Source organism: Anser cygnoides, chromosome 3 (genome assembly GCF_040182565.1).
Source record: "Anser cygnoides isolate HZ-2024a breed goose chromosome 3, Taihu_goose_T2T_genome, whole genome shotgun sequence".
NCBI classification, from domain to species: Eukaryota; Metazoa; Chordata; class Aves; order Anseriformes; family Anatidae; genus Anser; species Anser cygnoides.
In genome coordinates this window covers 47,390,728-47,415,083 of record NC_089875.1, presented here as the reverse complement: position 1 = coordinate 47,415,083, position 24,356 = coordinate 47,390,728, and the positions used below count along the sequence as shown (strand labels likewise).

General features: G+C 42.5%; 1 protein-coding gene across 3 annotated transcripts in view; it reads right to left on the bottom strand.

Annotated features, from left to right (window-relative positions):
- Positions 1 to 3,888: 3,888 nt before the first annotated feature.
- The window catches only part of RPS6KA2 (ribosomal protein S6 kinase A2), a 298,921-nt gene continuing 278,453 nt past the window's right edge, over positions 3,889 to 24,356 (bottom strand). For all 3 annotated transcript variants that reach the window (XM_066994128.1, XM_048067792.2, XM_013186790.3), the window contains 7 exons: positions 18,032 to 18,121; positions 16,724 to 16,882; positions 15,373 to 15,534; positions 10,603 to 10,679; positions 8,015 to 8,132; positions 6,717 to 6,854; positions 3,889 to 6,326 (listed from right to left, as the gene is read on the bottom strand). In XM_066994128.1, coding sequence (XP_066850229.1) covers positions 6,201 to 6,326; positions 6,717 to 6,854; positions 8,015 to 8,132; positions 10,603 to 10,679; positions 15,373 to 15,534; positions 16,724 to 16,882; positions 18,032 to 18,121 — 870 coding nt within the window. In that variant the 3' untranslated portion in view covers positions 3,889 to 6,200. The remainder of the gene's footprint in view (positions 6,327 to 6,716; positions 6,855 to 8,014; positions 8,133 to 10,602; positions 10,680 to 15,372; positions 15,535 to 16,723; positions 16,883 to 18,031; positions 18,122 to 24,356) is intronic.

Sequence of the window (24,356 nt, the reverse complement as noted above, 5' to 3'; positions counted from 1 at the left end):
TTTTCTATACTTCCAAATGCTTATTTCTAGACTCCCCTTTCAAAATTCTCCTTTATCCAAAAAGCATACATTTTCCCCATTTGTCTTTCAGTCTATGATGTCTGAAAACTATGACCATCATATCCATTTAGGAAACAATGGAGCACAAACTGAATCTGCAACTGTTTATACCTGCGCAAGAATGTGTGGTTGTACAGTTCAACGCTGAACGTTGTGGTTAGCACAACGCGGGTGGATACAACACTCCCAATTCTGAAACTCTGAACTTTAGGCTGCAAAACACCTACACACGCAAGCCAGCACTTATATGCACGATCAGATGCCTGGTTAGCGGGCTGACTCGCATGTGTTGTCACCCACTTGCACACGGAGATGCTAGGCCGAGGCTCACAAAACTCATGAACTGGTTTTGGCTGAAATTTGTCTCTAAGAACAAACATGACTTTATTTTCTCCACACCATTCTTGTTCTGCATAGGCTTCCACCCACACTTCACCTAAACGCTGAGGATTTTAGTTATGTACACAGCAAGAGCCTTACTTTTACCTTCATTTTCTGAGTAAAAATACACAAAGTTTTGCTGTCAGGATCCGAGGGGATGTGTGATTGTTACTTGTGCCTGTTGTGGGCAGCTGTGGAGGGGGCAGCCAAACCCCAACACCTTGGGGCAGCGTGGAGCTGTAGGAGCAGGGTCGGCTGGCATGTCAGGGTACACACTTCTATAGGATATTGATGTGTACTTCGAAAGGGGAAAAAAAAATGGGCTTGCACATTTTCCCTTGTTATTAACTGTATAAAAACACCTGATTAGCATTATTTTAAATCTTTTTATTTTAATCTAAAGGATCTCTGCGCTGGTTGGCCAGTTGTGCTGTGTGTCTGTCTTTTAGGATTCAGATGCGTGACCCTGGATCTCACTTGGCTCCTGTTTAAAGGAGCAGTCTGCAGATGTTCAGAGAGGGAATTTTGCTTCTAATTGTTTGCTTTGGCAATTTTTCTACAAACATCTTAACATACAGCTTCAAAAAAAAAAGAAAAAAAAAGAATGAAAATTGTTTTGTTGTGGAAGCTAAGATACCTCCTTTTCTGCTGCAGTAATCCGTTTTACCTTCCATGTTTGTCTGCCTTCCTCCTGCGAGGGATCTAGAGTGCCATCACACTCCAGAAAATTGGGAATTTCCTCTGTAATAATGGATTATTTCAAGACAAATGCCAGGATTTTTCCTATCTTCTTTACAAGCTCACCGGTGGCCAAAATACACACAGTCAGCACCATCTCCCCATGGCATGCCATCTGTAAGCCCACATCTCCCGGTTACTGGCAGTTTACGTGAACTCGTGGTGAACTTCGAAGCCTTGGTTGGCCTTCCTGCTCTGCGTGCACAGCATGGCTTAGGTAACCCGCTTCCCTACAAAAACCCAGCCGTGCATTGCCCCGACTCCGGGGGCACCCGAACCTGGCTCAGCATAATGCAGAGGGAGGCGGGTGGCACCCGAGCTGCGACTCAGCAGCGTGCTGACGGCGCTGCCATCAGAGAAGACGCTGCTGCCTTGCTGCTGTCCCCAGCCGCTTGTTCGGACACATTTGCTTTGCCCCACCGTGACCTGGATAAGGGAGGTAGGAAAGCACAGAAAGCAGCTAAGGTCAAGAGAGAGTGACTGGCTTTTTTTAGCCTCAGCACTGGCATGCACTGGCTGCAGCTCTGGGGACCGGTGGCATAAGAAACCCTTGTGGCACGTGAAACTGCACACAGGAGTGGTTTCGGGGATGATCTGAGCCTGGCCATAACTCATGTCACAGACACACAGCAACTGCCTTTACTGAGCTGCACCAGTGCCTGGTACGAGTTTTCAGTCCTTGTGCTGGGGCACAGCACTACACAGGCAAACAGATTTTTTGTCCTTTCTCTGTGCCTTAAAGATTCACACGTTGATTCCTAATAGAGTCTGATCTACCCTTTAGGCCAACAGATTTATTATCCATTTCAAACTCAGTCTAAAACTTGTTCAGCCGTAAGTCCGGCTGAAAACAGCCTTGGTGCTGCACGCAGTGCTAGGTGAAGCACAGGGACAGGCAATCTGCGTTTTGGGGAAGCGCGACACACACTGATCCTCCCAGCACCCCATGCCTGGGTCAGCCCCATGCCCCGGGAGAGGGACTGGGGAGCTGATCAAGCTGGTTTTCTTCAGACGCAAACCAGAATCTACTGTCAGATGGCTTTTTTTTTTTTTTTTCCTTTTTCTTTCAGATGCAGAGATTGATTACAAAGTGTCTGTGGGGCTATTTGTGTTCTGATGAAAAAGTCGGGCTTTATAAATGCTATCTGCTGTTAAAACTTGCTGGGAAAAAAATAATCAGATTTTAAACAAGTAAAAATTCATGAGGGACTCAGGGTGAGGGCAGCCCTCCCTTTGAGCAGCATCTCCCACACCCCTCCATATACACAAGCTGCGGTGCTGTGTAGGAAACGGGGCAACTCTTCCCTGTGTCTTAGGGCCATTTAGCTTCTTCAAAGTCCTGGAGCTGCAGGGGCGGGACCCAGCTCTACAAAATGTGAGGAGATGCTCTCTCCCTGCTGGACAGACTCCACTCTAGTAAGCTGAAGGACAGCTTGTGAAGTACCTCTCCGGAAGAGCTGACTGTCTGTGACAGACACAGTGAGGATGGCTTGGACTGTCACTGCTTTATGCACTTCGATGGTTTGAAAATTGAACCGTACTATTTATAATAGCCTAAGGCACTAGGTCGCTTTGTGGACTAATATCCTGCAAGATGGTGTTATCTAATTCAGAGAGATTTTTAGACTTTCAGGAGTTAAGCACAGCATTTAGTAAAAGTCCCTTAAGATTAAATATATATATATATATAGAGAGAGAGAGAGAGAGAGGCTAAGCCTTTTTCAGTTGTTTTCTCCTAGAAAGAATAAATGCTTATTGCTGAGCGTACTGTAGCAAGGTGCCTGGAAAAGAGATGCTGGTATAAAGCAGGCGGAGCAGCAGTTAGGCCCTGGCCATGCATCTTCCCCTGGATGCAGCTGGGCTGGGGGAAGTGGCAGCTGCTATCAGTCTGCAATAATGAGTGCAAGCCAGCAGGAGTGACTGTGCCTTCAATTTGCTGACGGAGGCTCTTGTATTTCAGTCCAAGTGAGTTGCATCAGCCAGAACAACTGTGGAAATGGACTAATTGGGTTCATTTTGACTGAAACAATCAGAAAAACCCTCACAAGAGCACCTCCAGTAGCAAGCCTGTGTGTGGGGTGATCTGCTGGGATGCATAGCTGGGGTGGAGGGGAGGCCCCACACAACAACTTCATCAATGGGCAGAGCTGCTTGCTGAGCCACGTGCCTGTCCACACCCAGAGCAACCACTGCTGTTTTCAGTGTCAGATTTTCAAGAACACCACAGACCCAACTCCTCTGAGTATCTCTTCAAGCACCGACTATACTGGTATTCTTCTCATTCGGACAAGCTGAGATTGCATGTTTTTGTGTATTTACATGTACACACACATGTGCATACCTCTAGATGCACTGGCAACAAAATCCTGGTAATCAAAAACCAGTATATGTAATTTATGGGCCTTTAAAGGAAAATAATTAATGAACATCAAAATATATCATTCTGTACACAGCCCAAACCTTGTATGATTAATAGGGATATAGAAGGTGGGTTCGAAGAGCTAGACCAGGAACAGATTCAAACCATCAAGTTTCTGGAAGACCTGCATCCTCTAAGCTTGGCCTACAACAATATCCAGATTTAAAAAAAAAAAAAAAAAAAAAGCTCAAAAACCTAAGACTGAATAAATATCAAGAGGGGATCAAACTGTTTCCAACGACTGTGAAGAGAAACCAAAGTGAACCAATGAGAGATGACCAGGAAATCTCCAGGGGAGACAAAAACTGTACCTAATATTTACAACACTCTTTCTGCCCACATACAATTACACATTAAAAGACATTTTGTTGAAACAGCACAAATCAGCTGGGACACCAGAACATCCAACCCTCCCTCCAGATTGCCCTTAGCATCCTTGTGCCCATCTTGCCTTCCTCCGGGACAGAAATCACTTCCAGGGACCTGGCCAGAGCATTTTTGCACGAGCCAGGACATCCCCTGCCTGCAGACTCACCTCTCAGGGTGCTGACAGCAGAAGTACGTGCGACTTAATTAGCTTCCAGTGAGAGGAAAAGTGTAAAGGCAGCAAAAAGCTGATACTGAGCACAGCTTAGCCAGGGTAGCTTAGCCAGTTAAGGTATATTATTCTCTGCTGCTGTGTAGATAAACATAGACACACCTGCGCATGTTCACGCACTCCAATTCAAGCCAATTCATCCTCTCTGTGAAGTTTCACAGCATTGTTTATTCTAGAAAAGAGAAGGGCTTCAAGGAGAGCTGCTTTGCAGCATTCCTGTGTGCACAGCACATAAACCTGAACATTAAATATTGGTTTAAATTATTAAGAATAAATTTAAATTTAAAAATAGACTAATGCAAACAAACAAAGTTCAGTCAACACTGGAACACAGATCGTTTTAGGGAGCATATTGCTATAGCAAATGCAACTCCTCGTTCCCTTGGACACCGACGCCATGGTCTGGAAATTCCAGTTTGGCACCACAGTGCGCAAACTACCCAGCAAGGAAAATTGCCATCTCTAGCATACGAAGCTCCATGTTCACATTTTTCCTTTTCCCCCCCCGCTTCACAACAGAAAAAAAGCCAACATAGCACATCAGCTTCTCCCACAAAGCATCTGAGGTGACAAATTCACTCGGAAAACAAAAATTAACAAATGCAGTACAAAGAAGAATCTTGGTCAGCTTGTGACCACCATATGCCACAATGGATAAGAAAAATAATAAAAAAAAATAGCTCAGGGAATGCGAAAAAAAGGTCCATTTTGCTGAGATCCTTTCAAACAGGTTTTCTTTCCGTGAACCTGAAAAATCCGGGTATTAGGTACAGATTCTTTTTTTATATATATATAAATACACGTGTATATATTTATATAAATATAAAAGCACAGCATCCTCCTGTTTCTCCTCATAATGTACTGTTATTAAAGCTCGTGACAGAGTTGGCTGGGCCCCTCAGAAGCGGGCACTGCCCGTGGGCAGGAGGGACAGGGAGCGGGGCACCGGAGGAGGCCCAGAGCGGGATCAGCACTATGGGAGGGCAGCTGCACCACACTGCCTGGCCCCTCTGCAGCCCAGGCACCCACAGACCCTCTACTGGACCACCCCCAAGTGGGGGACCATCCCCTTCCCTCAGAGGGAACCCTGGTCAGCCTCCGAAGCACCTGCACGTCAGCTCCCCCAAGCAGCGCTCCCCATCACACTGCCGTGGGTGGCTTCGCCTGCTGTTCTCCTCCTTGCTAGCCAAGACCAGATACCCTTGTGTCCCCTGACCCACAGGCTCCCACTCCCACTGTTTTACACGAATGCCTTCCCACAGTCTCATGACATCCACAACCTCCTCGGAGGACCAAGTTTCTCAGAGACTTTCTGCTCTTGGTGGGCCAGGCCTCCAAGTAAGTCAAGCTCACGGCACGCGCTCCTCCTCAAGCAGTGCTGACTTTCTTCCAGAGAGAGCAGGGGCAAAGTGCAAAAGATTTCTTGAAATCAGAGGGTATTTTCACCACCGGCAGCTCTCTCTCGTTCATGTCATATAGCATTTATTTCAAGTAAGATGTCATCCATGTGTCTCTGCAGCCTTCACTCTTCCTGGAGCGAGTGGAGATCAGTAGGTATTTAGGGATGACCAGCCGAGCCACTTCGTCATGATGCCTGAAGGAACCGCTGAGAACATTCAAACCTGACTGCGTCTTCATTACAAAAAGTGCTTTTCTTGAGAAACAAAATGAAAACTATGTTCCCACGGAACATCTTCAAGACTCAAAAATAGTATTTCCTAGGGAGAGAAGGATGGAGCACGTCTACTTTATTTGGCTTTATCTCATTAAGGAAACAGAGCTACCAGCAAAGTTGGCACATCTTCATGAAGCTGTTAAACTCAGGATCCTGGCTGGAATGTAAAAGAAATAATGGAGCAAAGGCAAACTTTGCCTTACGCTGGGCTTCTGCTAGTTCTGGTGATTTCGTATGCAAGGTGTCCAAAAAAAGTTCTACTAACCAAGTAAAGATGAATCTGTCGAATAATAAACTGTGAGTTTCCAAAGAGGCCTCTTGGGGTACTGCTACAACCTGGTTGAGGTAAGTCTTTTCATGCCCCTCCGCTGAGCCAGATTGGAGGACAATACAGGCTCCAGCCTTGGTGCCTGAGGTGTTCGGTTTAAAGCGAAGTAAGTGGCTGCCATTGCACCCTGTGAAATAGAAAAAGAGAAAAAAAAAAAGGGCTCAAATTCAGTTCTTTCATGCTTCTCCCCTCCCTTTCCCCATCCAATCCCCTTGTGCAGGGACAATTTCCACAAAATGATCACAGCGTCTGCCGGCTGGGAGACAGCTGGGGTATCTCTGATTCAAAGCAGTGGGTAGCAGGACGGGCAGACTCCCACCAGTTCATTATAACGTAACTGGAAGTTAAAAATATCAAGCAGATGACGGGTCAAAAAGCTTTACTGTTAATCTACTGCCATATTAAATTTGGCCTCTGTGGCAAACTATTTTCCCAATTCCTTTATCACTTTCCAGAATATTTATACAAATCCCAGCTCTTTCTGGAAGAAAGGAAGAAGCAAGGGTGTGGGACGTACCTTCACCAGGTGAACGTCCTGTCTGCTGAGTTGGTTTTGAGACAGGTACTCCCTGTTCACTATCCACGGATGTCTTAACACTTGAACTGCCGTGAGGCGCTGATGAGGGTCTACGTGAAGCATCTTGGACACAATGTCCTGGGTTTAAAGGGAAGAAGACAGTAAAAAGGAAAAAGTAATTACTAGCAGTGCAGGATTTACCCAAATCTTCCCAATGGCAGTCATCAGCATGCTGAACAGAGAGGGTGATGCATTTTAGATACGCTTTATTGTTTTTAAATGTAAAGTGTGATCTTCAAAATATTCAGGTGTAATATTCAGTTCTCAACTGATAATCCAGACAAAAGATAATGTGGCAGGTATTCAGCTTACCGAGAGAGTGTTAACAATTATTAGTGACCTTGTAGGAGTGATAAATGCTACCTAGAGAGGATGCCATCTGGAGGCATCTCCTCACTGACTCTGGAGCCTGCTTACAAGAGAAGCGTGGAACAGAAATCAAACATTCGAGGCAACTAAAATTCAGTGATACCAGCTCTACCACATCGGAATATCTTAATTTCCAAACCGGATATCTGATGAAAAATTCATTGTCTGACAATGAGTCTCATAGGTGCTGTTAGCAAGACAAATAAGTTGCTAGGATTGCTTGTGATTTGTGGTGGAATATATCAATGTTTTTCCATTGGATACTGCCAGTTGCTAAAACTGAAATCTCCTGAGGGAATATAAAAATTGTGTCAAAGTTTCTAATTGATGCCAGACAACTGTAAGCTTGCCAGCTTTCCTGCCCATCCGCCTGTCTCACAGACTAGTGCATGGTTTTGTGTCCAAAAGTCTCAGCACCAGTTGAATTCCAGCTCCTGGGTTTTTCAGGTTTTGTAATAGATGGGCAGCCTCAACTGCAGACAGTACGTAAGTTAAAAATGCTACCTTATTTACTGCCTGGTCATGCTTAAGTTTGAGGAAGAAAAAGGTGATTCACATAGAGACCATGTGGTTGTGGCACTGACTACCCTACCCTGCTTTTAAAAGTTCAGCTGCGTGACAAAACAGTTCTGTGCAATTTTAATTTTGACAGTGTGTGTAATTGATAGTACTATATTATGGCTTAGTTTAATGAAATAAACTACCGATATTCCTAGCACTATTTAATTCAGAGTAGTATGGACAACTGAGCTCTTATTTCATAAGACACTGAGAAATAACCCTTCTGACTATCTCTAAGTTTGTTACAACTGCAGACTGCGATTCCATTTAAGAGAACAAGAAAAAAATCTGAGAAAGCATCCACTGACCTTTGCAGTATCAGATACTGAATCCCAATTTCCTCCTGTAAGTGCATATTTGCCACTGCCAATCCTGGCCAGAATCTCCTCTGGGGTATCATCTGGTCCATTTGCAAAAGGAGTGAACCTATTAAAAAAAAAAAAAAAAGTGTAATTTGCAGGTGTATAATTTCTAGAATCTAATATTAAATACCATTGATTATAACAGGAATTTGCTTCCAGAATGGACCACCATAGCTACTTCATTTTCACTCAAGCTACACAGTACAATGGTTCCTCATATTAAATGAAAAAAGAAAGATCTTTTTTTTAACATATATTTCCATTTCATTCTTATTTTTAAGCAATGTAATATTTTTTTTTAAAAAAAAATCACAGGTTTTTACTTTTTCTTTATTCATTTTTACTCAGTTTTATTGCTGATAGAAGAACCTTGATAATGGGAACAAAGGGTAAAAATAATAAAGGAGAAAACTTCATATCTGAAACAGAAAAAAAATAGGAAAAAAGAACTCTGTAGTCTGTTTTGCAGTTCTTTGTTAATCACAAAATCACAATGTGCAAGTCTACTGGACAAAACAAATTATATGCAATGGGTTATTTAAAATCTTTCTGATCTAGCCAGAAAGAAATTAGTAGTAACATGTATTCAGCTTTACAAAATCAGTGCCACATGTACAGGCCCCATTTTTTTTTCTTCATAAAGTGACAAGTGGTAAGATTTTGCAACTGACTGAAATTTACCAAGCCAAATTTTACTCTGCAGTCTTGAACAGCTGTGTAGATTTATAAGAAGAGGGTATCTGGGATTTTTATATCTTCCCTTCCATCTGTCTTTTCTTTTCTGGAAACCTGCCAGTTTGGTTTTTAGGTTGTTAAACAGACGTCTTGGTTTGGCCACAGCTTCCTATCCCCCTGGCACATTCAATTCCTCACACTGTATTTTCTAACTTTCAAGAACATTTCAGATTTCACAGAAGTTCAGCCCAAAGAGATCCCGCTGTTATTCCATGCTGTAACTACTGAAAAGGATGCAGTGAATGTTCAGGACTGGCCAATACTCCAAAGTCTGTCATTACCACTGCTGCAATATCAAGTATTAATAGGATCCAGACTTGTACTCTAATCTTCAGTGTCTGAGCACTCTCTGCTTTTAGTGATGACGGGAGGAGAATAACATCCTGAGTGCAAACAACAGTCAGCTCCTGCTTCTCTCCTTTGGTAAGGAAGAACAAGAGCATCCCTAATGCAGTGGTGGCACCTAAAAAGTCAGCACGTCTGATCACATTACTCCTATTTTCTCTTTTAAGTGTAGAAAAGGCGAGATACAATTTAATAGCACCTGGTGGCAAATTTAGGATCTGCTAAGTTATGTAATACGTATTTCAGATTCAAATATATTTGGATTCTTTTTTTTTTTTTTTGCAGTCACATTTTAAAATGAAATATTTTGGATACAATCATCTAAGTGATGTGACTGTTAGTAATGTGTTGATTTTATTCACTGATTCTGGTTGCGTACCAATGCAAATCCATGACATTAGCTAAGTAAAAACAGCATTTTTGAGAGGATCACAGCAGACTGGGAGACTGCTCCAGAAAGTCCCAGTGTATTTCAGCTAATGCTGAACACACCTGTACTCAGGAACAAAATAAATGGGACAGAAACTCCTGGCACCTTTTCTGAAAGCCACAAAACAAGCAACATGAATAACGTAATGCCAGGATTGGTTTGTTTCCTGTATGAATTTAGGAATGAATCCAAGCTTCTTGCTGTCTTGCCAGCTGAATGATCATGAAGTAGACTAAAGAGCTGTCAGAGGTCACTGAAAAGTTTCAAGCTGCACTTAGCTGGGATAAATAAACACATACCATACCCTGCAGCCCGCAAAAGAAATGAAGTACAGGGGTCTGATAACTCCAGATTGGCTTCATACACTGTGTTTCCCATTCACCCAGCACATCTTATTCTTATCCCTCTCCGCTTATTTCAATCTTCCAGCCTTCTTGTGCCAATATTTAACTTTAGCCATTGGTAGTTTTTTAATCAAAATCATGCTGCCTGTTGCTGTTCTTACTGATCTATTCATTTACTTTCTGTTCTTTCTGAAAACTGTGGTTTTTTTTTTAATTATTTTGTTTGTGTTTGTTTTAGCCTTTGAAGGAGCTGAAATACCTCAGTAACAACAACTACAGAAGAATGAAGCTGAAGAGAATACATGTATTAAGAGGAGTGAATAAATCTCCTCTTACAGGTGAGGTGACCATGACCTGGCTCTCTGCACGCCACTCCTAAATTACTCTTCTGATGTAAAACTTTCATGTTACTTAAGTGGTGAGTGACCTTTTAGACGTCTCAGTGAACATTTACTAGCCCAGGCTGTTATAAACCTAAGCTACTTTCAAAGTGTCAAAGATACTTATATGTTTTGGAAAAACTTATTCTAATTCTAGGTCTTGGCATCTATTTTTTTTGCCTCATACAATTGAGCACATCTCCCTGAGGAGGACAGCCAGTCTGCCTTCTCTGTTTATGACTCCTCTCTGGCTTGATCACTGCTAAAGTATGCCCTCTGGAGGAAAACCTCTCCACTTACCCTGCCAACATGGTGTACAACAGGATCCCCAAGCTCCAGATGTCACAGGCTGCATCGTAGCCTTGGCGTTTAAGGACCTACGTGAAGAAAAGACAAGGATGAAAATTGGATAACCCACACTTCTGATTTTTTTTATGGGTTGCAAAAAGAACTGATCAGGGATTGTATCTGGTAATATTTTCAGGGCTTGCCCTAATGTCTGGCTTGAATAGGTGACTGCCCCAGGAGCAAAATGTTCGGTAGTGGCGTGGGGCAAGGTGTGACCCAGACTGGAGTTCACTGGTTGGTGTGCAAGCCCAGCACAGCCGCCACCTCCACCACGATGGAGCTGATGGTTTGTTGGCCTTCAACAAACTGACCATCTCTCTGACCACCTACCACACAGCAAAGCAGAGCAACCCTCTCTGCTTACTTCAACGTTTTAAAACATTTCTTTAAGAAATCTAGTTAATATTTTGAATTGTGTCCTCCTAATGTGGAGGTCACCAAGTCCACTGTGGATGCAACAAGCACGGGGCTGAGTGACAGTGGTAGGCACGCCTGAGCTTTGGATCTGGCAGAGCAAACGGATGCTCATTAACTCAGATTTAGTGTCAGACTAGTACAGATGCATGACAACTGCAAAGAAAACTTAAAAGGCTTATTCTTATCTTACTTTTAGTTTAAGAAAAGTGGCCACATGTAGACTGGGCTTAACAGGTAACAGGCTGAAACTTGATCCCTTTTCCACGTGGGTAAAACAAACCCCAAGGTACTCAGCAGAGATCTGAGTAGGCTCAGTATTGGTACAGGATGGACAGTCAGACCAGTAAGGGTGTGATCTGGATTTCATTTATGCTAATGCATGCCAGAAGAAATGCCTGTTTGAGTCAGTGCAGGTCCAAGTGAAAGCAAAGTCACTGACTGACATCACTGCCGAGGCTAGGGAAAGAACTTTCTTTCTTTTAGTCTCTGAAAGGCTCAGGAGCCACCTCTGGATCTTCCACTTGCTCATAAAAACAAACGACCATTCTGTTTAATTAACTTCAATTCTGACACACAAGGAGAGTTTTGTCCCCTTCTGGTGGATTGGTAGATAAATTATTGCTTTGCAACACACATGAAAAAGGAATGTACAAATTCAACAAGTCTTTTTCTGACCCTGGGGCTTAGTACCCAGGATTTATTTCAGCTATTGTGAGTTTATCACAAAAAAGACCAAGCGTTTCCAGAAAAAAAAAAAAAAAAAAAAAAAAGAGTTTCAGAATATGTTGCCTTGACAGATTTTACAATTGATGAGTGGTAAAGCAACCATCTGCCAGGTATGCTGCTGAGCGAACATTTGCTACCTTGAAAAAATATGGAGAAAAAAATGTACTTTCTCCTGTTGACAAAGCTGCTAAAAATCCTGCTTCTGCCTCTCTCCTGCAGATTATGTGTACTCTGTGGCTGTTAAAATTGTTTCTATTCCTTTATTACTTGTATTCATTGGCCCTCTATTACGTTACGCTTTATGGAAAAAAAAAATCTTTGCTATTTGTTAAGCTCAGTTTCTTTTTGCTTTATGTGTGATATTGAATGCCCAACATTTATCATTTGGTGTGGGCATACTTGTTGCTTCTTAAGCAGTTACATTTTCACCGCCATCACTGGCCTTCCTCAAATTACCAAGGAAAATTGAGTCAAAAGCAAATGACAAAAAGATGGGGCAGTGATGAAGTTTAGAGGAGTAGGCTATTAAGCAAGTGGTTACACAACTCCAAATGATGGGCAGGTGTCGCTGCATGCTATCATTCAGTTTGAAACAACTCTGCTAGCTAACAGGGATGTTCACTCTGTGCCACTGCCCAGGAAGGCTTTGGTGGCAATTACTTCTCATCAGCAGCAATGTCACCCCACAGGTAACAACAGTGGACAGCGAGAGTCACTAGTTAATGGCACTGCTATTGTAAAATGTCTCCAGCAGGTTTATGCATCTGTGGTTAAAGCGAGAATGTTAAGCTGGCAGGATCAAGTGTTGGAAACGTTGGCCAAAAAGATTAGGTTTTGCCTTAGGGGGCAGATATCTTCAGACAATAATAGGCATGTGTCTTGAAACAAATCTGAGAGCAAGAAATCTAAGCTCAGTGAAAGAGCTTTGCAAAAGATGCAGTGAGTTTCTAGTCTAGTGGATGCTGAAAAATTTACCATGTAGAAGGGTTTTACTTCATCTAGAGTGTTTGGTGAGGTCTGAAACACGCGCATGACCTGGTTCTTAGCTCCATACATGGCAAGGCGTCGTGGTGCCAAGGACCAAACTTCTGCTGGGTTCATTCAGTTCTGACAATGGCTCAGATGCTTATTCAGATGTTTATTATTTCTGTATGTTTTGATTTATTGGATTAACAGTGTTATGAATACAGGCTTTTCTCAACTGTGACACAAGGAAGGATGTGTATGGACACAGAAGATAACAATCTTATCATTTCAAATGCCAAAAAAAAACCAAAACACACACACAAAAACCTTCACGGATTTTGTAAGAAATCTGCAGAATAAAGTCCTTTTACTTTATCTGGATGGCCCTGCTGCACTACAGCGACACAGTAGGCAGTGGTTTTCCCCCTGACCAAGCCTCGCTGTTCTCTCTCTGCAAACGACACCGCCCGCACTAGGTGGCAGAGTGCTTCTTTCTCTCGGAGAGCTTTCAGCTTTTCCGGTAGTCTCATCTAAACCCCAAATTAAATGTTTCCACAACAAAGGGAGACTCGAGTATGCAAACATGTCATCATTCCTCCGCCACTGTCCCCTTGTGCCATCAGCCTGGCTGACTTTCTGCCTTCTCGTTTGAGTGCCGTAAGCACGCTGCAGATGCTGCAGCGGGGCTCGGAGAACGCACAAGTCAGGTCCAGGCTGGAGGGCAGCATTAAATCACAGGTAAAAAGTAAAAGAACTTAGGGCTTTATTAAGCCCTCTGCCAGTTCTGGTAATGTTTCAGCTAGTCTCCAGCGTTTCCTGCATTAGCTGGACCTGTCTTACTCATCACAAACGTCTGGGACCATGATTTCTGCTTTCAGTTCAAATCGGAAGAGGCGAACCTGAAAAAACAATGTCTGGCAATGTTTGTGATTACAGACACTGTACAAAACAGCCCATCACGAAAAATAGCTACACCTATTTTAATCACATTGGATCTTGGAGAAAAACTCAGTTCTTTAAATCTTGGAAACAATTAATTTTCAGTTTGGAAATTAAAATGCTATGGTGCCCCAGAACTTATTTTGATAAATTTTACACAGCTCACTCCAGTATCTAAAATGAAAAAAAAATACAACAACCAAACAGCAATAAAATATCAAACCAATCTGTCTTGGCAATTGAATATTTTTGTTGAAAAAAATCTGCTTTGAATTTATACTGCCCCTGGCAATGGTCTCAATTTAACAAATTCTCTTTCTGATGCTGGAAGGCTCTCATTCCTGTATCTTTTGGCATCACAAAAGGAAAATGTACAGAAAGATCACCCCATTTTTCACTTTCCAATTGCATCCACACAGATGAGGTGGAGGACAGTTATGGGGCAGAAAAGATTGATGAACAATACCAACTGGGAGAAAGTGGTATTTGAGAGCAGAGGACAGATGAAGTATTGAAAGGCAATAGTTTTGCATTTTTCTTACAGGGACTGCAACAAGCAAAAGTAGATGCTCATTTGAAGTTATGTATTGCAAATACAAAAAATGTTGATGAGCATTGCCACAAGATATAGAAAATAACCCAGAAAAATAACCTCTTGGTCCTTCATTGGAAGGAAGCAGCTATGAAATATCACATACCCAACACAGTGAAAGGACAAAACAATCCAACCAGCTGTGGGAACCAAACCCCACTGCAGTGGGCATGAGTGAAAGGAGCAGTGCTCACCAGTGATGCAAAACCACCTTTCCCTAGGCTTGAGGCAAGCTATTTGGCCCACCTCTATTTCCCCATCTGTAAAAATGGGAAAGCAGCCCTCTCCTCCCTCTCACAGGTGTTGTTGGGGCAGCTAGGGATGAGAACCCCAAGGTGTTGCAATTCAGCAGAAAAGGGAAGGCCAGTTCTGGTCTGTTCCACCCGAATCAGACAGCCTGTTATCCCATGAGCTGGTCTGCAGGGTAAGGTATAAGAAATGGGTATAGGAGGATAAGAAGCCCAGAGATTTGAAACCACAAAGAATTTCAACCCTTGTTTCCAAAATGAGTGTAAGGATAGACAGGTGGGCCTGAGAGAGAGGAGTTTCAAGACCTGTACAATTTTCTTATCTTTACTATAGTTCCTACATCCCCCCCAACAGGGGGATTGGTGCTAGAAAAGCTCAAGAGGAGAGATGTTTCTTGAGCTCAACCAAATCGATGGCAAAGCTTCCACTGACTTCAGCATTGTAAGGATTTCAACCATGGATACTTCTTTCGAGTCTTATTCCTGATATCAAGATTTCCCATCTAAGCCTTACTATGTTCTGATGCAATGCACTGGAGGGGAAACACTCTGAGCAGAAGCAGCTAGAGGAAAAATGTTATTTATCCCGGTAATGGGCCCAAAGCACATTGTATGTCAGTACGAGACCAACACCGGCTTCTGTCAGCAGAGAAACGACCGGCCCGAGAAGGCTGACACGAACAGGAGACGTATGATAATAAAAGCTGCAAAAGTGCTTGTAGCCTGCTTTCTGCCCCGCTCCTCTTTGAAAGGCAGTGAGAAAAAGGGCGACAGGGATGGAGGGCAGCTTTCTGTGCCATGCCCCTTAGTCACAGCTTTGAAAGACGATCCTACCTCAGGGGCGACAAAGTTGGCGGTGTAGCAGGGAGTCATGAGCAGCCCGTTCTCCGCTCTCAGTTGCTTGGCAAAGCCGAAGTCACAGATCCTGATGGAGTCTGGGTTTCCTGACTCATCCATGTAGAGGATATTACTTGGCTTCAAATCTCGGTGCACCACCTTAACGAGAAAGCAGTGAATAACAAGTGAGGGGAAAAGGTGGGGGAACACCCAGGGTTGGCTGCCCTTTCTGCTCTGTTATTTGTGGTGGGTCAAGAGCTCATGCCTAAAATATTTCAGTTTTGGAGAAAATCTGCTTAAAAAAACTCAGGTAAAGGAAAGGGAAAAAGGGTTTAAAATCTGTTAAAATCAGAAAGGACATGTCCTGCAACTTCTGCGGATACATTATGACGGAGACAGCTGCTCAGAGGGGGGACTTTCTTCCCGAGGGCAGGCAGCGGGGGCTGCTGTACAAACACATTGGTGTCAGAGTCTCCTGGACAGCCTTAAATATTCAGCTGAAAGGTGAAAAAGAAATCCTGTCAGAGGAGAAAAGTGCATAAGGGTCTTCTTGTGACTGTTCGTATGAGTAGCTCACACGTGAAGGGAGGGGTTAATTTTCACAAATATCCTTTCTGTAGGCACCCAACTTCAAGCGTCCGTGTGTTTTACAACAGGCACTGCATTTCCATGTTGGGAAAACAGCCTCTATCGATGATATCTACCCTGAAAAGCTATCATGAAAACATACAAGTCCAAGCACAAAATACACTTGTTTTAACCATGGAATGAAAAATAAGCAAATATTTGACTAGTTACCCAAACTGTTTGTCCCTGAAAAGTGGAAAAGGAGAGATTTTCAAACTGCTGTATATAGAAAGCTTAGATTTTATAAGTTAGCTCTTTAACAGCGTGTCAGAAACCTTTCCCACCTGCTGCTCGAACTGCTACTTTGCTTTGAAAACTGAGCATTTGATTTTCTACTTATCTGCTGACTCAGATACCCTATCTGAAATTCAGTTAAAAGATCAGATATGGCAATAATGACTGTGATAAGAAGTAAACTACCTCAGGAAGTTACACGGACTTGAAAATCAGTGTAATTTGGGGCCGAAAATACCACTTTGACATATTGCAGTTCAGCTGGGAAGTGGCTAAAAAGCCCGTGACCCTATTTCACAACCTAAATGCAAATCTAAACATGGGAAAAGAATGAAACATAATTTTGTTTGAACACTTTTTTTTTTTGGGGGGGGGGGGGAGTGAAAACATATTTATATTTCAGAGAAGCATAATCACGACTATTTGCTTTTTCTAAAAGTTGGAACGTAAGAGAACAGCTGCAGAGAACCAAAAAAACAATGCTTACACCCTGGGAGTGCAGGTAGTCCACAGTCCTGGTGATGGTGCACAGCACGGCGCTGGCCTCTCGTTCTGAGAAACACTTCTGCCGAAGAATACGGTCCAGGAGCTCGCCTCCCCTCATCAGCTCCATCACCAGGTACACGTATTTCCCATCATCATATACCTGGAAGAGTAATACAATAAATACATACTTTAGACCCAACTTGCACTTGGTGAAGGTTGGCCCCTTAATCACAGTACTGGCTTGTTTGTGCAAGATGTTGTAAGACGAAAATGTCAGCTAGTGTGTGGGAAATGTGCTTATTATGCTTAACAACAGAAAGGCAACTTTATAACAAGACTTAATCATCACTTTTTTCTTGTGTCTGTAGCAACTTGCTGATTTGTCCACATAGACAGGCAGCTTTCCTGATCTGCTATCTTGTCGGGAGAGCAGACCAAACTGCTAAAAGCAGCACCATTTCACACAGCCTGAAATGTCTCCTGGCTCTCACCCAAGCCTCCTTCTCAGTAATGTTCTCTCTTTCCCGTTTTACAGTGTAACATTTGCCATTTTAAATATCAATATTTCCCTTTGACTCATGATCAGCTAAATGAACTGCATTATACTGTTGGCCAAGATGTGCTTCCAATGATATCATATAGTTTATATTTGCAATTCTGGTGAATATATTGTTGACACGAGCTGCAAGATGTATTTGCCATCAACGTCAATTGCAAGGGGGAAAAGACATTTTTTGTCTAAATTGGAAGATGGCCATTTTCATGTCATAATCCTTTATCTGGACTGCAATAATAGACAGTGTTATAGTCATCAGTGCTAGATGTTTTGGGAAAGGAATATAAAACCTTTCTTGCACAGATTTTAAGATATCCTCTAATACTTAGGAATTAGGTGATACTTTCCCAAGGGTATGTGACTAGAAATTTTTCTCTAAGGTCTGAACCATAATGAACTGGCCAGTGACACAACCAGGATTTTGTTCTTTAAGCTCTGAATCTAACACAGTACGGAGAATCCTAGCTGAGATCTCACTTCTGAGAAGTGGTGCAAAACCAGGTACATTTTGATGTTCTCCAGCACTGTGGCCCTTTGGTTTTATCCACAGGTGGTTAGACAGGATTTGGAGAATATAACCTGACCTGTCTTTCCAACTGTTAGACAGCAATTCGTTAAAGTCATGTTTTTTCCCTTAATTTCAATGGGTCTTGTTTTAGCTCTGACCTTAAACTGGAGAATTTTCCACAAAGTAAGTGACCCTTATCATTAGGTGAAAATCATTTAATACTGTAGTGCTCAAAGATTACTCACATCTTTAAGAGTAATGATGTTTGGATGCTGTCCATATCGCAAGAGAATCTCAATTTCTTCAGACGGGTCTCTCTTACTCTTATCAATTATCTAGAATAAATGAAGCACAGTGTGGTAAGGTACCAGCTGGCAGCACTAAGCACAAAACAAGCAATTTCTACAGCTTAAACAAAATTAATATTTAAAATTCTTCTATTAATCATTATTCTTGTAGAGGCCAGCTCAAACCCTGTGAAAGTGAGAGCCATGGTGACGATCTGCCAAAGGCAGACGGAGCAATAATTAGTTTAGATTCTGAAAGTGTAGGCATGCTTTTTGATGCCTATAGCTTTGTTTGCCCATAAATAATGGCAGTGACAAGAAGTCTCATTTAGCAATCAAACAACCTGAAGAGTTCTAAAATAATAATAGTTTTAGAATGACATCTTTGACAAAAAATGCATATGTTTGTAATATTGGCATATGCTTGTATGTCTGCCAATAAATTAATAGAAATTACTTGTCAGGTGGGCTCGGCAGAAATGAAATTGTATAGATGGTTAATGCCAGGGAAGATCTGAGTTGAAGCCATTGGTAACTGGCCGTGCTGTTGTAATGAACAAGAGAGTCGCCAGAGTTTGCACTTGGCCATCTAACCAAACTCTGTCTATTCCTCAGTTAGAAAGAAATCTGCTCTACACATCACATTTCTGCATTCAGCACCTTTCGCAAGATCAGAGAATACAGTGAGACATGAAAACTTTTTGTTCGACTAGCAGCAGGTCTCAGAAAAATGCTGCACCTGCTGCTTAGATAGCATCACTGCATGGGAAGCCTGCTGTTAGAATGGCACCGACTTCGCATCAGCACTCCTAGCACCTATATTTGGGATGCCAGTCTAAGAGTCTCAATTGTTTGCCCAGTTGAGAGCACTGATCAGTGATTTTTGCTTTGCAGATTTAAGTGATATCTACAACCAAAAAGTAGCTGTAAAATAATCCAAGAAAGATACTTGCACTTTGGAATCTCAAATGTAACTGCACAGGGAGTGTCAAAAAAACCTCATTCTACTAGGAACTCATTAGGAGTAAAGCATTTTGGCATGAATTTCTTATTGCTAGAAAATGGCAGCAGTACATTTGAATAACAGGTTTACAGAAGAATAATGGGTGGCATTTTCAGAAATTCACAATTCCATTACTGGCTTGGATTTGAAGGCTTCTGACCTTAAATGTGATTAGTTCTCCATAAGAACTCAGCACAGAGCTCAGATTTAAAGCAACGGTGTTTGCAGGGAAACGTGTTTTTAAAAACTTCTTTTGTTAATGGAGATAAATGCCCGGCTGCTTTTGCGTGCATTTTCATGGCTTACTTATGGTGACACAAATTTAAGTACAGGTCTAGAATTTATTGCGTCAGTCACAATAATGCATACATTATTTTTTGTACTCCTCGTAACTGACATGTGTTTGCACTGATAAAGGTGGTTAGTGGCTGTGGCATGCGTCTGAAACCATACCAGTGATTTGATTCTGAATGAACAACAGTGTGACGATGCAGAGAAGTGGCAGTTATCCACATTTGAATAAATGAAGGGAAAAATTCAAAAACAGATGAGTAGAAAAAATCCTACTAGCAATTTCTCCTTAGAATAATGTTGCTCTCCCAGTTTAGTAGAGACATTCTCAAAAACCCAATGAAAATCCTATGGAATGACTCCTCATAAATAAAACTGCAGTGACCAAATGTGTCCCACACAACCAATAAGTCTAACATATAAAAAGATTTGCAGGGCCACTTTCTTGGCTGGAATAAACTAATATAGCTCTTGTCAAGTTGATGGAGCTACATAAACGTGTGCCCGCTAGGGCACTGCTTGCCTACTACAAACCAGAAGAGCAGCAAGTATTACTGCTTCTGTGGGAAGCACTGCTACCACTACGATGCTGGAGCAAGTGATATATTCCAGATTGTTTTTCTGTTGTATTTTCCTGTGAAAGGGGGTATCCAGAGTTGTGGAAAATTTTAAGATCCTATTAGTAATGCAGGAATATAACTGTATATATATCGTCTAAAAAAAGAAGATCCAAACCCTTAAAATAGTCTCAGCTATTGACACAAAACTCAAAACAGCATAATGTGAAGCAGTCTGCTAGTGATTTAGTAGCAGCAGCAGTAGATGTTATGTAAGGCTTCTAATTCACAGCACGCTATATAAATATACATCTCAAAACTGTCCTGCTAAACACGCCGAATTTTTACTTTAACACGTGCACACGCTGCCATACTGTGACTAAAGGGGCAAGCTCCCCAGGAGCACACAGCAGACCACCACTGGAGCTCCCAGCATGGGGTGCTGGCATTTCTGGTGGGGGACACGGCGCATGCAGCAGTGGTGGTGGCCAGGCCCTCGGCCACCTCTCTGCAGCTCCGTGACACCACGCAGCTGGGGTTCTTGTCACCACCCTGCTGTGTTACGACTGGCTTGCAAGGGGAAGGATTTAGTAGGAATTGAAAGATGTTCTGGTTTCTTTGAGCTTTAACTAAAATACGTTTGCTTCATTCGTGTAAGTGACATTCATGTGAAACCAGAACATCTGTGCCATCAGCCAAGGAAAAGAGGCATGCGACACTCTCACTCCAACATGGATCAGAATACTTATTACATTAAAAACTCAAGCCAGGCACTTCACTTTCCACTTCTGTGTTACTAATTCTTCCTCTTGCTCCCGCTCTGGAACTTAATTTATCTCTTATTTCTAAAGGTCAGCTCTGTTGTTAGTCCGCTCCTGTGTATGAAGAGGTTTTAGCTTTGCCCACTGAATCAACCAGTGCAGATTGCGTGGACCAGGCAACAGTGCAGGTGGCATTTCACTCCCACCCAGCGCGACCGTTAGGTATGTTCCTCAAATGCAATCTAAGACAATATTTCTCAGAGCTATGCTTTCAGGGCAGCCCGTTGTCAGCTACTCTGCTCCAATGAGGGCCAAAGGCCCCGTTGTTTTGTTGCCTGCCTATGTCTCTCTGTGTTTCCTTTGAGATATTGTGTTTTGCCTGAAGACAGTCTCTTCCCTGCTCCTCTCTGTGATGGCCTGTGAACCTTCTGAAACTCTTCCTCCGTGCAAGGAATGATTTTCCTTTAGGATATTAATTCTGATTTGAACTCAACTAAATGTATACACAAACATCCTCCGTTACAGACTTCATGGAATACTTTCTCTGCTTCTAGCCCTGAGGTTCTGAGTAATATGTAATGCTGCTACTTTTCTATTTCCCTCTGTAGATGTGCGGTGGAGAACACCAACTCAGAAAGCTCTCAAAATGTATAAATAATTTGACTGAAAGTGTAACAAGAGCTCTATTGTACCTTGGTGGGGAAGAGCTATGAAGCAGAGAAGCTTGTTATTGTCCTTAAGAAAAATAAGAAACTGAACCATAGAACAAATATACTTTTTCTATGCGTATTGGGTACTTAAGGATTGCTTAGAAAATTATCGGTATTACCCCTGGATGAAACAATTCCTGAACAGAATGGATTCAACACATATAATAGTGTCCTTTGTCCTAACAGTGGGCTTTTTTGTCCTTCAGCTTGCACATCCCTTGTCTCCTTTACTGACTAGCTGAAAACAAATTATATTTTCTTCAGGGGAATTTAGGGTAAAAATCTCATGATATTTTAAAATGAGGCAAGCTCCATCAAAGGATAATACCGAACTCTTTCTCTGTCCAGGAAGAAAGGATCAGGAGAGAATATTTTCAAAATCCTATTTAACAAGTCTGGCCAGTTTTTGCAAGTCCTTTTACAAGTCTTTTGCGTGGAAAAAAATCGCCTGATTCTTCCTTATTAATAGTTATTCAATGTTTTCAGCCTTGCCAGGGTGGACTGAGGAGTACAAAGGAGAGTATAGGTACAGTTCTGCATGGGCCAAACCTTGCCGAAAATGGTACGGTAACTATATAGACAGTATGTGTTTATATTTGCTGGCTGCAGTTTTGTGAAGGTATTCGTGTGTCTGTGGCTGGGTAGATGAATTTCTTCTTCTGGATCTAGTTATGCCATTAGCAGATGTTACAGTCCCCAGCTGTCTGCTACCACCCACCAGCTGGGATTTACAGCCTTCACAGCCCTGCCAAAGAAAGGGTATGTGTGAGCACTCCCTAATCTGCTTTGGGCAGAATTAGCCCCTGTAATGTAAATTGCCTTTTTAAACAGCTGAAATTAACCTGGGTGACCTTGTGTGAGGAGGATGCCTGTGTTTCTCACATGGAGCTCTCTCCATCGCTACAAGTTGCGAGATTGGAAAAGAGCAGGTGGTAGGAGGTGACGACTTAACTGCTTTGGCTGTCTGGAAACTGAACAGCCTAAAAGAAAGAGTGAGAGAAAAGCAACGGAGTGAGAAAGAAGATGGAAAAGAAACTTGAGATGCGGTGACGGGAAGAGCTGCGACTGGCCTGAGGAGGAAGGACGGCGCTCTGGCCAGGGCAAGCTGGAGCAAGAAAACAGTTCGCTGCTGCTTGAGGCTTCCTAGGCTGGGGAAAAAGGACTTTGTGCATCTTTAATGAACAAACAACGCTGCATTAAAATGTTTGCTTGGCTCTCACTTGATTCTTCCTCTTAAGTGAAGCAGGACACAAAAGCTCCGTCTAATTGCGTCAATAGAAATGGGCAAGAGTAGTCCCCTCCCTCCATCTCCGGTCTTGGGGAAATCAAGCTAACCGTGACAATGCTGGCACTGTGCTTTAACCCTGTCTGCACCACTACCATGGACTGAAAAAAAACAAACAAATAAATAAATATATCCATTTTATTTTAGTGAATTTATTCCACTGGAAAACTTCCACTTGCACTGGGATCAACCTTAAATATTGAGAAGAATTCAAGATACACCCTGCAGCACTCACATGGGTATAAAGGAGGTTGCGTGGCTTTGGCTGAGAAGCTTTGGTGAGCTGTGCTGCAGGGGCATCAGGGGTAGCACTCCTTGGCTGCCCTTTTTGCCCCCAGTCCCAAATGAGACGGTTGCCTGCCTTTTCTTCAGCTGCCCCAAGTGACCTTTCCTTGAGCTGAAACTGAGATACAAGAGTGAATTGGGGCAGCTGCTACAGTCCTTGTCTCCTGCTCTGGCTCCAGCAGCAGAAAAGTCCAGCAGAAGACCAGGGCAGAGTCGGGGCACTGCAATACCTCAAGGGGCCACAGCTGAGGCTGTCAGTGTGTTCAAGGAAGCAGGGCAAGTGAAAGCTACTTTTGACCAGCACCAGGGAACATAGATGGCTTTGTGGAAAAAGCAAGGAGGAGAACAAGAGCTTATACGCTTCCTAAAGATGCTTTATTTCCTCCTACATGGTTTGAAGTTTTCTCTAAAACCTATCTATAGTATTAATCACATTAATGCATTAATCACATTTAAGAAGAGATCCATATAACAGCATGATGCAATGCTCCCTGTAGGAATCTCTCTTTTTTTTCTTTTTTCTTTTTTTTTTTCATTGGGGGAGAGATGAGCAGAGGAAGAAGAATTAACTCCATGTCTCTTTGCACACTGTTTCTACACCATATGTATGCACTGAGTTTCATATCTGAAACTGGGGGCACCAGTGGTGGAACGGACTATAGCTGGGATACACATCCCTTCTGAAAAGAGACGGCATAACAACGCACACAGAGATTTTAAACTGACAGTTTCATCTACAATATTAATTCCAACAAAAGTATCACAGAGATAGAGCTCTGCAGTTCTGTGAGCTGGAAAACGTACAGGTTTCCATTTCAGTAATATTTTCTTCTAAAAATAAGTCCTATTCATGCCAAGCATCTGTTTTAATTTGGTTCCTTTTTTGATGTCAAATTATTCAAGCTGGATGAAAATCACTGCAGAAAGGCTAACATTATTTAAAAAGCCATGGTATAATTTACATTTAAGATGTCTCCAAGGAGAACTATTCCAAGCCTAATAGTTTCTGAGGGACTATTTGCTGTGCTATTAGTTCTGATTAGCTCCAGAGATCCACTCCCCCCGTCCATGCTTAAATCTTTCAGAAAAAAATAATAATTGTGAAATGAATGTTAAAAGAAACAGGACTAATTAGCATTAGTTTTTTGAAATAAGCACTGGCCATCAGGCCAAGCTGTGTGGGTGGGGCATTAAGCTTTCTGCACAAAGAGCGTGCCCGTTGCTGACTTAGCACTCCCGAGCTGTCGGCTGCAACCGTAGCACTAATTAATCAGCACCTACGCAGTTGCACACATTCTCTAAGCAACACAAACCCCACCAAAATTTGTTTCGATAGCACCTGTGAAATAGTAAATCTCATTTTAGGGAGAAGTCTGCGGTTCTGGAGGCAG